Source organism: Macrobrachium nipponense, chromosome 5 (assembly GCF_015104395.2).
Source record: "Macrobrachium nipponense isolate FS-2020 chromosome 5, ASM1510439v2, whole genome shotgun sequence".
NCBI lineage: Eukaryota > Metazoa > Arthropoda > Malacostraca > Decapoda > Palaemonidae > Macrobrachium > Macrobrachium nipponense.
In genome coordinates, this window is record NC_061107.1 from 6964289 (window position 1) to 6979288 (window position 15000).

General features: G+C 36.7%; 1 protein-coding gene across 1 annotated transcript in view; it reads right to left on the reverse strand.

Annotated features, from left to right (window-relative positions):
* Positions 1–12370: 12370 nt before the first annotated feature.
* Positions 12371–15000, reverse strand: part of LOC135215716 (D(2) dopamine receptor-like) — a 49786-nt gene continuing 47156 nt past the window's right edge. Inside the window, exons 7-8 of the mRNA XM_064250673.1 lie at positions 14349–14463; positions 12371–13355 (exon numbers count right to left, since the gene is read on the reverse strand). Of these exons, the coding sequence (XP_064106743.1) occupies positions 13112–13355; positions 14349–14463 (359 nt within the window). The 3' untranslated portion in view covers positions 12371–13111. The remainder of the gene's footprint in view (positions 13356–14348; positions 14464–15000) is intronic.

A 15000-nucleotide genomic window follows, 5' to 3' on the forward strand; every position in this document is an offset into this window, starting at 1 on the left:
TATATATATATATATATCATATATATATATATATATATATATATATATATATTATATATATATACTATATATATATATGGAGCCGTTGCCATGAAACTTTAACCCAGCCCGGTTGTTGCCTATCGTATATCATTGTCAAAAGAACGATTATGGCTAACTATAGCCTAAAATAAAATTAAAATGAAACTACCGAGGCTAGAGTGCTGCAATTTGGTATGTTTGATGACGGGTGGGTGATGATCAATGTACCAATTTGCAGCCCTTTAGCCTCTGTAGTTTGTATCTGAGGACGGAACAGACAAAGAGTGCTGCCAGACAGACAAAACTGGCAGATATGTGTCTTTCCAGGACACTAAAAATGTAATGAAGACAGCCACTTGAACTTGGAGTGATTTCCTGAGCTAATAATATGATCCAGCTACAAATTTAATTTGTTTGTGTAAAGGAGGCTTTTTTACAGTATTATAATTTAATGATAAGATGAAGCCTTGAAAAATGATCAATTATAAACGTAATTATTTGAAGCCTTCGTCTTTTTAGGTTTCAATGAATCCGTCGCTAGATCCTTCATTTTAATTCACGAAGGAAGATAACATATCTAATAAATTGATGATCGATTCTAATTCGTCAAAGCGAAAGGATCATGAGGATATTAGTTTCAGCCGAATTGAAATATATTCATGGCAAAATACTTTCTATCTGATTTCTTTTTAATTGAATCTAGCTGACACAGAGATGTATGGTCAATCCTTCGCTTAATCAGACAAAAGGTCTACGAATTTATTGAATAAAATCATGTCTGAATGTGTAGCAGATCTGAATGAGAAATCAGCTCTCTAGAAAGATGGTAAATAGATCATCTCTCTCTCTCTCTCTCTCTCTCTCTCTCTCTCTCTCTCTCTCTCTGAAACAAATGCGTAACCATTCTCAAGTTTTTATCTTGAACCTCCTCTTCACAAAGGCACAGTTCAAATATGCGGTTGTAATGATATATAATGAGGTTTAGCATCCATAAACATTTTCATTTTCAGAATGGAATAATGTCTCTCTTATGACGTCAATTCATTTTTGCTGAGTTAGAATGGGTTATATTTATCTTTTAATTATTTTTTTGCTGGGGAGAGATCTGTCTACTATGGTTTTTGAACGTTAATTCATTTGCTGAAACCCTCATTCATGGGATGAGATAATTGGCATTTTAGTCACAAGAGAGTAATTAATGACGTTTTAACAGCCTTTTTTTGTGTTTAATTTTATTATTAATTTTTTTTAAGGATTCGTCGAATGATATCTCCCGAAGGTTACCTAATCCAACGTCAGTCCTTATATCCCATTTTCGTTAATTTCCAAGCATAAACTTTGAGGATTATATATACGTTTAAGTGAATATATATATATATATATATATATATATATATATATATATATATATATATATATATATATATATATATGTGTGTGTGTGGTGTGTGTGTATGTATACACATCCCATGCTGCCTTCTATAATATCACACAGCATATATATATATATATATATATATATATATATAATAGTATTATATATATATATATATATATATATAATATATATATATATATATATATAATATGTGATTTAAACACCATACACTCACTGCACCCACGATGCGTCAGACTGCAAATTGCGCCATTACTTAACCACACGAAACAAACCCCTCAGGCGTCCAACTAATTGGACGACTTGGAACGAGTTCACCTGAATGAAATGGGGTGGCTCGTAGAGGTAACTTTCCAAATAAGTTCTCTCCTATTAGCAAGAAGGAAAGAAAGAGTTGTGAATGAATGACTCGAGTTTATTTAAATGGTCGTGAAAAATAAAAATAAAAATTGAGCATAAAAATGCTTTCTTTTCATCAGTAATTACTTGTTATTTTCTTTTCATGATAATTACTCGTAACTTTCTTTTCATCAATAATTACTTTGTTACTTTCTTTTCACGAGTAAATTATTCGTAACACTTTTTTTTCATAAAAAATTACTTGTTGCTTTCTTTTCATCAGTATTTACTTGTTACTTTTTTTCATTAATAATTACGTGTTGCTTTATTTTCATGAATAGTTAATTAATCGTAACTTTCTTCATTAAAAATTAATTGCTGCTTTCTTTACATGAATAATTACTTGTAACTTTCTTTTCACCTTAATCATTATTTGCTGCTCTCTTTTCATTAATATTATTTTTTTTATTTTTTTTACTTTCTTTTCTTCAATAATCACTTTGTTGCTTTCTTTTCATTAAGAATTATTTGCTACTTTCTTTCCATTAACAATTACTTTGACGTCGAACAGCCATTTCTATTTCCTGTTCAGTCGATTACATTGCTAACAAAGGCATCAATTCTACTTCTAAATTAACCTCAGTGTTAGTAAAGAACTAATTTTTTTTAAGGCTTGATATTAGAAATAAATAAATAAATAAATAAATAAATAGATAAATAAATAAATATATAAATAAATAAGATAAATTAAAATATTTTCAAAATAATATATTTTAACTAACCATAACATATTCACTATCATCTTTGCAAAATGCCAATTTTTTAATATTATTTAAAGAGCTATACTGAATTTGATGTCCTTCCAAAAAAAGTAGAAAAAATGAGTCTTATAGGACGAGACCTTACTCTCCATGGAGCCTATTTTTTTTAATATGACTAGTGTCTTATAGATCGTTTCTCTGCCTTACATTCAGATGTAGTGAATCGAATCGTATTTCTGATAAAGTTGTGGAAAAAGGACAGGGGCAATTTCTTAGTGATCACAGACGCGATAGTTTTTGTTTTTTTAGGAGAAAATAAACGTAAAAACTTCACTGCTGTTTCTGTTTCTTCAATCTGTCTCTCTGTACACGTGTCAAAACTTTTTGTTTAGCTGACATGACATGTAAATGGAAAAAGGATACTGGCTAAAATATTATTCAATTATACAAAAGCAGTCTTCGTTACCAATAAGAATAAGGGATATGCCTTTCATCTGTACAGGCAAGGCATTCAATTTTAGAGTGTTTCTGTATAAGGAGAGAGAGGAGAGAGGAGAGAGAAGAGAGAGATAGAGAGAGAGAGAGAGAGAAGAGAGAGAGAGAGATACCCCTTATGGAAATCATTTAACAAAGTCCTGATTTCGAATTGATTGTCATACAGCCATGTTATGATTTAGTGCAGAGAAAACTATTTACAAAAGTAGATAAGAGAGAGAAGTAAAAAGGAATGCGGCTGTGGCGGGATTACACGCAAGTAAAAAAAAAGCAAGGAAGCTCCCCACAGTTACGTTAATCGTATAGGCTGACAAATTTTCCCACAGCCACTTTCTTTCCCCTTTACGCTGCTTTTTACACGCAGGCTTACCGAAATACAGAACACACAAAACACAAACACAAGTACTCACCTCAGACTCCAGATACTCAGGGCTAAGTCGCTGGATATAGCTAGGCTAGGCTATAGTAGATTCACATCAGCCGTGCATTTGATGCCTAGGCCCGTCCCTTACGACGCTCCTGATTGGCTGTTGATAAGCCAATCACAGGACTGGAAACTCTACTCAGTCTCTCTCGCGAGTTCACATAGACAGGATGTATTTTCTTCTTCTCCTGAGGGATACTCTTTCAAACATATACCTCTGGAGAGATGGAAGACACGTCCTGCCCTCGTGAACTCTCGAGAGAGACTGAAATTGTCCAGCCCTGTGATTGGCTTATCAACAGCCAATCAGGTGTGTCGTTAATGCCGGACTTAGACATCAAATTCACGGTTGATGTGAATCTACTATAGTCGAGATGCAACCACCGCCGAGAATCTCACTACCTAAGACAGACAAACACCAAAACCGTACAACAACTCAAAAAACAACACCACCCCCCTCACCACGCAAGCAAACACCAACAACTCGAAAACAACGCAACAAATCATACGCCAACTCCAACGCAGCACAACGGACTGCCAACACCAACACTGTTCCCCAACCTCAACTCAGACACACCTCTGCCAAACTAACTGTTTAGTACCTATGACTCCACCACTTCCTCACTTACTATGACTTCCGTAAGACACTAAAGCCACTGATATACTCGGTGATCGCCACAACAGACAACACCCACACGCTTACGCCCGCCATCAAACCACTCCCATTTATCCCTCTGCCAATTTTGCTCTCTCTCTCTCCTTCTCCCTCATCTCTCTCTCTCTCTCTTTAACGCAACCCTCGAAGACGCTGTCAAATTTACATACATTATCACTCCTCCATACGACAAAACTTCATCACTTTCGAGTTTTCTGTATAACAAATAATGCTGTATAAAACCATCAGCTAAGATTGGTGGGGCTTCAGTTGCTTCCCAGATGCGGTAGAGACAACATGCATCCCTCGCCTCCGAAAACGCTGCCAGATGCACGATCCATGCTCACTTTAACCTTAGATGTAATAAACACTGCTTAAGCTAGAGGGCTGCAATATGGTATGTTGATGATTGGAGGGTGGATGATCAACATGCAAATTTGCGGCCCTCTAGCCTCTGTAGTTTTTAAGATCTGAGGGCGGATAGAAACAGTACGGACGGACGGACAAATAGCCACCTCAATAGTTTTCTTTTACAGAAAGATAACAAAATCTCACTGAACATAACTGACATACCTTACAATATCATAAAACCAAAAATAAATAAACATTTAGTAAAATCTTTACAACATGGATCTTTTAAAAACCACAATAGGAGTAATCCTTATGCGAATTACAAAATTTGTGGAGCACTTAGGCAGCACTTGTTGTCGGTGGTAAGTCATCATTCGAATAAAAAAAGGCAATTTTTATAATGTAATTTTCTTAATAACTAAAATAGATACCGTCAGCTCCCATTACCTGTTTTCCCAGGTATAAGATGACGTTTATATTTCAAAGGCGAGCCAAGGGGCAACTGGAAATAAATGTAATATAAAAGATGAAAAAGTGCGGAAAGAAATGAATAAGTTTCGTCTCTACATGGTTGAAGAGGAAAATGAAAAATACGCTATATAATGAACTGCTAATATAATAACAACGCTAATATAAAGATAATGAACTGCTTACGTATTTGCATCATATATTTGCATTATATGCTTCAGAGGTAGTAATCATATTTGAAAGCATATGCTGATTTTTTTTTCTAACAAAAGAACAAACTCAGAAGACAATTCAATTAAAATGCTCTAAGTGAATGAATAAATCTACCTGTTTGCTTAATGAACGTGCTTCATGGTCGATATAATTCCCGAAAACCAATTGTAGAATTAAGGTTTAGGATCTAATCACTGTAAAAATCATAAATAGCCGTTATAATGAGGTAATTAGATGCCCCTAAGTTACCTGAAAAACAAAAAATGCCGAACGGTAACTCTATGCTAGCGAAGTGCCGTATATAGAGAGAGGCGGCCAGCCTTTTGACAAGGGCGCCATCTTGCTCCTGTCCTGTTAAGCCGCGCTCACTCACCTGAGCGATGTCTCAGCTTTTCTCTCCCTTTCTCTCTCTTATCATATGCTGCTGATTATAAACTGAAGGTTTCTATCAAACATTAAGATGTTTGTCAAAACACTCATGATAGTTTATAACTTTATTACAGCTTTAATTTTAAAATACGTAAGTATTATGAAATATTATAAATGGTTTCAAAATTCACTGTTAACCCATATTCATTATAGCTTTTCTCATTATCATACTCTTACTCCCTAATTCACTGTCTTTTGATTTTAACGATCCGAAGCTTTATGAATATTCTCTTGTTTTTTTTTTTTTTTTTTTTTTTTTTTTTTTTTTTTTTTTTAGTCATAAATATGTAATCTTAAAGTGAAAAAAACTTCAGGAGTCTACCCTAAATGCACTAGTCGTCCTTATTAATAAATTGCTCGTTTCCAAAGCTCTTTTCATTTGCCCGAAAAATATTTTCTGCATTCTGAAATAAACTGAAACAGGCATCTATGCTATAAACTAGGCAGTTTTTTCTATATTCTTTTGATTGAGTCAACCTTTGAGAAGGATCTGTCTGCGTTGACTGGTTGCTCTCTATTGTTTGAAGACAAAACGTCCAATGATTATTTGACTTTTTAACTTTTTTTATGCAGTAACTAGCAATATAATGGAGGCTGCTCAGTTCTGCTTGATTCATCAAATTGTCACATGAGAATTGGTCAAAATCATGTTCCTCAGTTTCATTTTCAGCATCACCATTTGTTTCAACATTGGGCTAGAAACTTGCTGTCATCTACGTTATAATTACTTGCACTTGAGGATTTCAGAAATTGTGCAACTGGTATCAATATCAGAGACTGTCGAAATTATAGGGCAGTTGGCACTGGTTTTTGAAATAATTCTGTACAAAATAAATTCTGTAAATTCTGGCATTATTTTCAATAAAACAAGTTCGAAAGAAGGCCTGTTTCCAGCATATTACTATTATTATATTTTTATTTATTTATAATTATTTTTGGGGGTTTATCACAGTCTTCCAATTCGACTGGGCGGTATTTATAGTGTGGGGTTCCGGGTTGCATCCTGCCTCTTTAGGAGTCCATCAATCTTCTTACTATGTGCGCCGTTTCTTGAAATTTTATTATTACTACTACTACTACTACTACTACTACTACGCTACTACTACTACTACTACTCTCATTATTATTATTATTATTATTATTATTATTATTATTATTATTATTATTATTATTACTACTATAAACATGATTTCGCTCTCTCTCTCTCTCTCTCTCTCTCTCTCTCTCTCTCTCTCTCTCTCTCTCTCTCTCACATCATCCCTAAACCTATTAGCTTTATTTTGTCCCACGTTCTATTTCCAAACAGCAGTTTTGTCATCAGCTTCACTTACATATATATTTGAAAATGAGAATACGACTCTCCTCTGATCTGATCAGCTCAAGTCGTGAAATATTTTTGCCAGGCTAATTGGGACCGGCCCGCTTTCTATGTTTCTCTATATAATCCTCTTATTTCTGCAGCGAACGACGACAAAAATGAATTTTCGCCCTCTGAATTTCATCTCGTGTCGGTGATTGCATCAGAGTAATGAAAATGGGTTACGTATGCGTGACAAAATCCGAATATAACGAATAAAACAAGACTAAAGGTGGATTACTTCAGTTTGGTGAGAAAAGCTATTAGACGAATTTTCTGTACATCTTTATAATGAAGATCTATCTTTAGGTGGTCTCGGTATAATGCTGTGTGAACCGCGGCCGGGTGGTGGCCTGGCCTATATAGCTACCAGACGCACGATTATGACTATCTTTAACCTTAAATAAAGCTTTAATAAAGTATAAACTACTGAGGCTAGAGGGCTGTAACTTCGTACGGCCTGGTGATGGCCTGGCGTACATTGATGCCAGACGTACAATTATGACTAACTTTAATCTTAAATAAAGTAAAGACTACTGAGGCTAGAGGGCTGCAATTTGGTATGTTTATTGATGGGAAGGTAGATGATCAACGTACCAATTCTAGCCTCAGTCGTTTTTAAGATCTGAGGACGGACATAAAAAGTGTCAACAGACTAAGCCGGCGCAATAGTTTTCTTTTCTGAAAACTAAAATCGTTTGCCTTCTGTCTTTCGATCTTCGTCCTTTTCTCGGTCATGTTCACCGTGACACCGTTCGTATTCCGTCTTGGATACTCGTAAAAAATTTGTTTTACTTTATTGCTCTTCCTTATGCGCTTAATAACTGCCAGATTAATATTTATCGCCCTAATGACCCAGTTCCTGAAGAAAGAAGCAGCGGTGCCCACTGGGTCTAAATGACTCTTGCTTTTAATTTCACCCAATTCTCCTCGAACGTCTCTCTCTCTCTCTCTCTCTCTCTCTCTCTCTCTCTCTCTCTCTCTCTCTCTCTCTCTCTCTCTCTCTTCCCTATCTTGTAAACCCCTTTAATCACCTCCCTTGCATTTCCTCTTCACTCTTTGCCATACTCTTTTCCTAACTGAAGATACCTTGTCCATACACATCTGATTTTGCATGCAGTCGTGGTCTTCTGCTCTCAAATATACACTTATATTTCCGTGATGTTATATTTGCAGGCAGTCGTGAACTATATACGTCTTCTGCTCTCACTTGTACACTTATATTTCCGTGAGGTTATTTTGTTCAAGAACCCTTTGCGACAATATATACAGTCTTATTATGAAAAATAACCCCGCACCGTTGCAGGATCCCTTGAAGAGGACGAACGTCATTTACAGATACACGTGCCCAATCCGAGGATGCCTCGGAACTTACATCGGGATGACGTCAATGCGCCTCTCCAAGAGGATCTCCTGTCACGCGCAGGAACGAGCAGTATTTAATCATGCAAGGACTGCCCATAATAAAAGAATCCGACGCAGTGACATCGTCGGAAACTTCGAGGTCGACACCAAGCACCCGATCTACGTCGTTTGCGAATCTTAGAAGCGCTGCACATCGGGAGGGAGAAGCCCAGTTTGAACATCACACAGGAGACCTTCCTCCACCCCACCGCCGTCAGGAGAGCAGCAGACACCGCTCCACAACGACCATCGCACCAGAGGGATCCTGAGGATGATAGAAGCGTTAGCTCTCATCCTGAGGACGTCCCTAGTAACCCTGAGGGTGATCGCAGCTCAAGCTCTCGCCCTGAGGACGACCTGGTAGCACGCCCTTCGAGGGGACCTCCACCATCACAAATAAGGATGAGGCTCCGCCCACGAAGAGGACAGCCAACCAGCAACGGGCCCCCTGATGACATCGCTCGTGACGTCACAGGCATTGCCCAGTGAAAAGTGAGGTACCCGTTTCTTCAAGCCAACCGAATGCAATAAATAGCGTGAATACATCTGACACAGACCATTGCACTCAGCGATCCCGTCCCGAAGATGGCCAAACGAGGCGGCCGAAACATGTAGACGTTTATTTTAAAAACCAGAAAAAAAGAAATAACAAGAAATACCGGATAGACCCCTGACGACTACGGCCTGTTCCCGACCTACGAAACGCACCTGTATACCTGTTGACGACCCCAGCCTGTCCCTGATAACCAGTTTGCTTTTGATAACACCAGCCCGCCCGAAATTTCCGTTGACGACCTACAGCACGATGAACATTGGACAGCTGCTTTATAATACCAGCGTGCCAGAAAGGCAAATTATAAGGAGAATTGAAAGAATATTGTACAAAATCAATTCTGTGAATTCTGCCATTATTTTTAATAAAACTTGTTTGAAAGAAGGTCTGTTTCCAGCATACAATAATAATAATAATAATAATAATAATAATAATAATAATTTGGAAGGAGACCCTCTTCCAAACAAGTTATATTTAAAGATATAGCTGCATCAGCTGCATTCAACTTGTAAATAGTCCTCTCTATTTTTTTTTTTTTTTTTTAGAAAAACAGACGACTATTTACAAGTTAAATGCAGCTGATGCAGCAATATCTTTCAGTAATAATAATAATAATAATATAAAGGAAATCATATACAACACATGGAAACATTTGCCATAACACCAACTTCCCATGTGCGCCAGTTTGCGTAGGAGTGAATAAATACAAATAAGCGAAGTCTAGACGCGAAAGCAATCTGCCATTTTTAGCTTAATCACTTCCTGATGAATTTCTGTTTGGCCAGCTTCACCGTTTGTATATTCCCGAGGATATTCCTGGACGATTTCAAAGTATTCCAATTCACTGGTGAGAAAAGCTTTCGAATATTCATGTGATACTGCGTCTTTGTCAGGGGGTAGATGATGGAAATAGGTTGAAGTTTTTTTATTACATAACTGGCAATAACCAAAGTCTTGAGATATATATATTAACATCATTGTGAGTTATTATGTTTCAAGAAGTCGTGAAGGGAATGAAAAAGCTACAAAATAACAAAGTGTTTATTGACCAAGACATATATTACATACTGAGCTTGATTGCACATCAAAATGACACCACATCTCGTATTTCCTTATTACAGTCCAGTCATTAAGTCCATTTATTCGCTTTTTTTTTCTTGAGCGAATGAAAAATCGTGGCTAAACGCCACTAATTCCAAATTTTTGAGGGAAACAAAATTACATCTCTGATTTTTAAGTGGAATAGACGCCACCCTATTTTCTTTTTTTTAATTGCAGTCAAGATAATGAGAGAATCCTGCTCATTAAGGTGTATTTCTATAAACAAATTTGAAGAATTACAGCAAAATTGACCTTTGTTGAAAAATATTAACTGCTGTTTTTATAAAAATAATGGAAAATAGTCCATATTCACAATAGATTAAAAAGATCATGAAATACAGCCATAATGGAGTATTGATAATCCAATTATTTTAATACAACAAAATTCCTAATGAGGCTAAGAAACAAAGCACTAGCAACGAGTTCATGACTTGAGCAGCTCATGAGATGAACAGTTCAGCAGTTCATTACTTGAGCAGCACATGACTTGAGCAGCTCATTACTTGAGCAGTTCATGACTTGAGTGGCTCATGACATGAGCAGTTCATGACTTGAGCAGTTCATGACTTGAGCAGTTCATGTCACGCGTGCTAAGAGCGAAAGTAACACGTCCCCCGTAGTCAGTACAAACCTACAAAAGTCAACTGTGATGGAATGTCGGTATGAAAACATAGAATACTCTTTGTACAAATCGAGCAAAATGTGAATTCACATGACACATAAACACATCCAACCCCCTCGGACACTGAGCCTCTGTCGCAACCACTTTGAAGAATCTGTGATGGATAATATATTCTATTATTCTCTCTTTTTTTTTTTTTTTTTTTACAATAGTTCACCCCAGGGAACTTCATATCAGATGGAAGAGTCTATCACAGTGTAGAGAAATAGTTCTTGTCTTATTCAAATGGTAAAATGCAACTTTCATATGTCTGGTAGGCAAATATTAATTCGGCATATGTATGTATGTATGTATGTATGTATGTATGTATGTATGTATGTATGTCTGTATGTATGTATGTTTCAGTTCAGAAAATTTAGAATATAAAGTAACGACATATACAAAGAAAAACATATAGAAGTTTTTCTGCAATAGTCACGGCCAGTAATCATTTAAATGCGTTTTTGCTTTCGATTCGTATGCTAGTTAAGAAAATCAACTAGCAAATATGTAAGTCTAATGTTAAGTATGAAACAGAGCCAATTTAGAAAGCGGTAGGTTATGGAAATGAATGGGTCACAGAGAGGAGAGAAATAACCGTGGACAAAAAACAGGAGTATAAATTGTTAGCCTTGATGCAAAGATTTAAAAAAAAAGATAAAAAGGAACTTTGAGATCCATTAATCTTGAGGGATTGAATATATCTCTGGGAAATCAAGTCGGTAAAACAGTTATGAAAAAGCTATAATTATCACCAATGATTCCGTTAATGAGCCACACTCGTGAGTGATCAAAGAGGGCTAATTATTACGATACGATAAGCAATCCAAAGGTTCTCCGTTCGTGAAGTTCGTGTTTTTTGTTTTTTTTTTTTCTATCATGAATCGAAATAGATACATATTTGCTGCTTAAGGAAACAAAGGCATAGAAAGGTCAAAAGATTGGCTGGAGAGAACATAACCAGGACGTTGATTGGACACCCGAAAGACAGGGACAGGAGCAGCAGGATATTGGAAAATGATTAAGTAATCCAAGAAAATGTTGGGATAGTAGATCGTTGATGCAACTCTCCTTTATGGAAGAGAAGTGGAGGCCAAATATGAGTGACAGTATAGGATAGTTAAGAAAAAGTAAGAGCTCAGATGGAATGTCTGCGTAATGAGTAATGTTCAAATGTCGAAGTTATTAACAGACGCGAAATGATAGATTGTTTGTGATTGAGTATGGTCTTGTGCTCATGTGGAAAGCTGGATGACATTACACTAGTGAGAAGACAGACCATATTAGTAACCATTCTCAACGTATCTCAACAATACACTTAGTGAAAAGACAGAACTCTTTACGTGGTTCTTGTCAGGAGAACCAGTTAGGCAACCATTCTCAACGCATCTCGAATGGCCAAGCCACTCTATGAAGAATTTCTGTAAAAGAAAACAGAAACGTCAAAAAAGCCCAACACACGAGATGTCAGTAACCAAACGGTGTGTTTCGTGATTCCCTTGAACTCACAAGGCGGCAAAACAATTGGTCCATGATATGGTGGCCTGCAAGCTATATACATTATGATTATAATCTACAAAGGGAACTTGCAAATTTCCAGGGTAGAAAAAATTTCAACTGAAGCATTTTATTGAAAGTGTTGTCATTGTGTGTCACAGAGGAAATATATATATATATATATATATATATATATATATTATATATATATATATATATATATATATATATATATATATGATTAGTGTGTGTTTATCTTCACGCATTCAAACTCCAATACATAAACAATTTTTATTTATCAAAATAATCTCACGGTCTAGATATGCCAGGTGGCGGGAACGTTGGAAGCATGTAAGAAAAAAAGCGATGAAATGTTACAATTCGCCAGAATTTCTGCCGTAAATTACGCACTGAGTTGATAGCAGACCACAGCTTCTCTTGGCTTCCTCGTTAAACTTCACAAATTCCCATTTCAAGTGGCCCAGGGGTAAGCGTCCAAAGTGCGTCGACTCACAGAGACTTTTTTTTTTTAGCTGGTTCTATTCACGAATAACTGGTGATTCTTTTCATCTTCTTACTCGACATAAATATATATATATGATCTGAACGACATATTCACCTTATTTTGAGATGTTTTAGACAAAAGATCATTTTTTTTATAACTACAACGACCTATCTTTGTTTCCGTTGGAGGTCGTAAATGTAATCTTATCACACGAGGCTGACAAGAACCAAAATTCATTCAAAATGGCCCTTTGTATAGTATATTTCCAAGAAACGCTAGCAAAATAGAATCTCTCTCTCTCTCTCTCTCTCTCTCTCTCTCTCTCTCTCTCTATGATGTCCCGAGGGTCTATATATAAAAGCACCTAAAACGTAATTAATTATTATCCCTCGTCACGCACGATCACTCACTCACTGCGAATTGAGCACTGGTCGTGTGTCTCCTCCTCCGTTTTCTATAACTCTCTCTCTCTCTCTACTCTCTACTGGTATCTCTGAGAGTTCGTGCTCTTGCGAAAACTGCAAGTCCTCAGCCTCAGGGGCAACAACTGCACCAGGCACTTCCTGAAGGCGGCGCCGCAGGTGGAGTAGAAGACGAAGTTGATGCTGAAGTGCGTGTACTGCAACTGCATGAACAGCTGCTGGAGGTTCCACATGGTGACCTCATCGCTCCCGGCGTCGCCGCCCCAGAGGCTGGTGATGAAGGCGTGCACTCTGATGACGTGGCTGCAAGGGGTGTGGGGAAAGGGGGCGGAGTTTAGTGACGTCATTGTTTAGAGGGAATAGCAGATGATCACGTTGCCATTTAGTGCGATGTGTGAGGTAGATGATCACTTGTGAATGTCTAGAACAGCTGAAGAATGATTATGAAAGTTATTAACATAATTGAAAGCCTTAAAATAATATAATCACTTTTAATGTTCTAGAACAGCTGAAGAATGATTATGAAAGGTTATTAAACATAATTGGAAGACCTAAAATAATAGATAATCACTTGTGACTGTCAAGGGGGAAAGGGGCGGGGTTTAATGACGTCATTATTTAGAGAACTAGCAGATGATCATGTTGCCATTTAGTGCGATATGTGAGCTGGATAGTTATTTGTGAATGTCAAGAACAGCTGAAGAATGATTATGAAAGTTACTAACATAATTGAAGGACTTACAATAATAGATAATCACTTGTGAATGGCAGGAACAGCTGAAGAATTATTAGGAAAATTATTGACATAATTGGAGAGATTAGAATAAAAGAAAATATTAATTTACAGCGATATGTGAGACAGATAGTCACTCGTGAATGTCAAGAATAGCTGAGGAATGATCAGAAAAAATTTTTAACCTTCAATAAAAATAGAAATCACTGAGGCTAGAGGGCTGCAATTTGGTAGGTTTGAATACTGGAGGGTGGATGGTCAACGTACCAATTTGCTGCCCTCTAGCCTCAGCGGGTTTTAAGATCTTAGGGCGGACGGAAAAGAAGTGCAGACGGAGAGGCAAAGACATCTCAATCGTTATGCAGAAAATTTAAAAACGTGAATGGCTTTACTGCATTAATAAAAAACAATTATTGAAAAATATTGGAGATGAAATTAGTTTTAACAGAAAACTTAAAAACATGAATGGATTTACATTATACATTAAACGAAAAAACAATTACAAATATAGGAGATGGAATCAGTGACAAGATGAACAGCCTGAGGAGGCGTGTGACCCTCACCTTGGAAGATTGAGCAAGATGAACACGGAGGAGATGAGAAGCAGCATCTTGGTGATGGAGTATTGTGTCCGCGTCGACAGGATGCTTCGGGGGTTTTTCGTATTGCAGAAAATCACTGAAAAGGAAATAACTCTGTTACTCATTGGAGTCGTCGCTTGTAAAATAAGTAGGACGCCGTGCTGATGTCAAAGGAATTCCGTCAGTTCTTGCTTTATTTATATACACACACACACACACACACACACACATATATATATATATATATATAATATTATATATATATATAATTATATATATATATATATATATATATATATATATATATATATAATAAAACCAGAACTGGTGGAATATCTATGACGTCAGCACCGTAAACTGTGGTATATTGTTTCTGATGCTCCCAAGATCTTGAGGTCACCCAGTTCTTTTAAAAGTTTGTGATGGTAATTGCTTCATAGCAAAGAAAGATAAAGGAAAGGAAAATGCATCTTCAAGAAGTTCTGCAACAAGGAGGCATTTGTGCCCGTGTTGGAGGTGCCTGTTCTCTCGGTTGTTCTGGAATCGTCAGGCGTGTTGTGGAGTGCAACACGTGCCTAAGTATCGGGAGAAACGCAGCGAAATATGATGCAATATTCCGTCGAGAGTCTTCTAA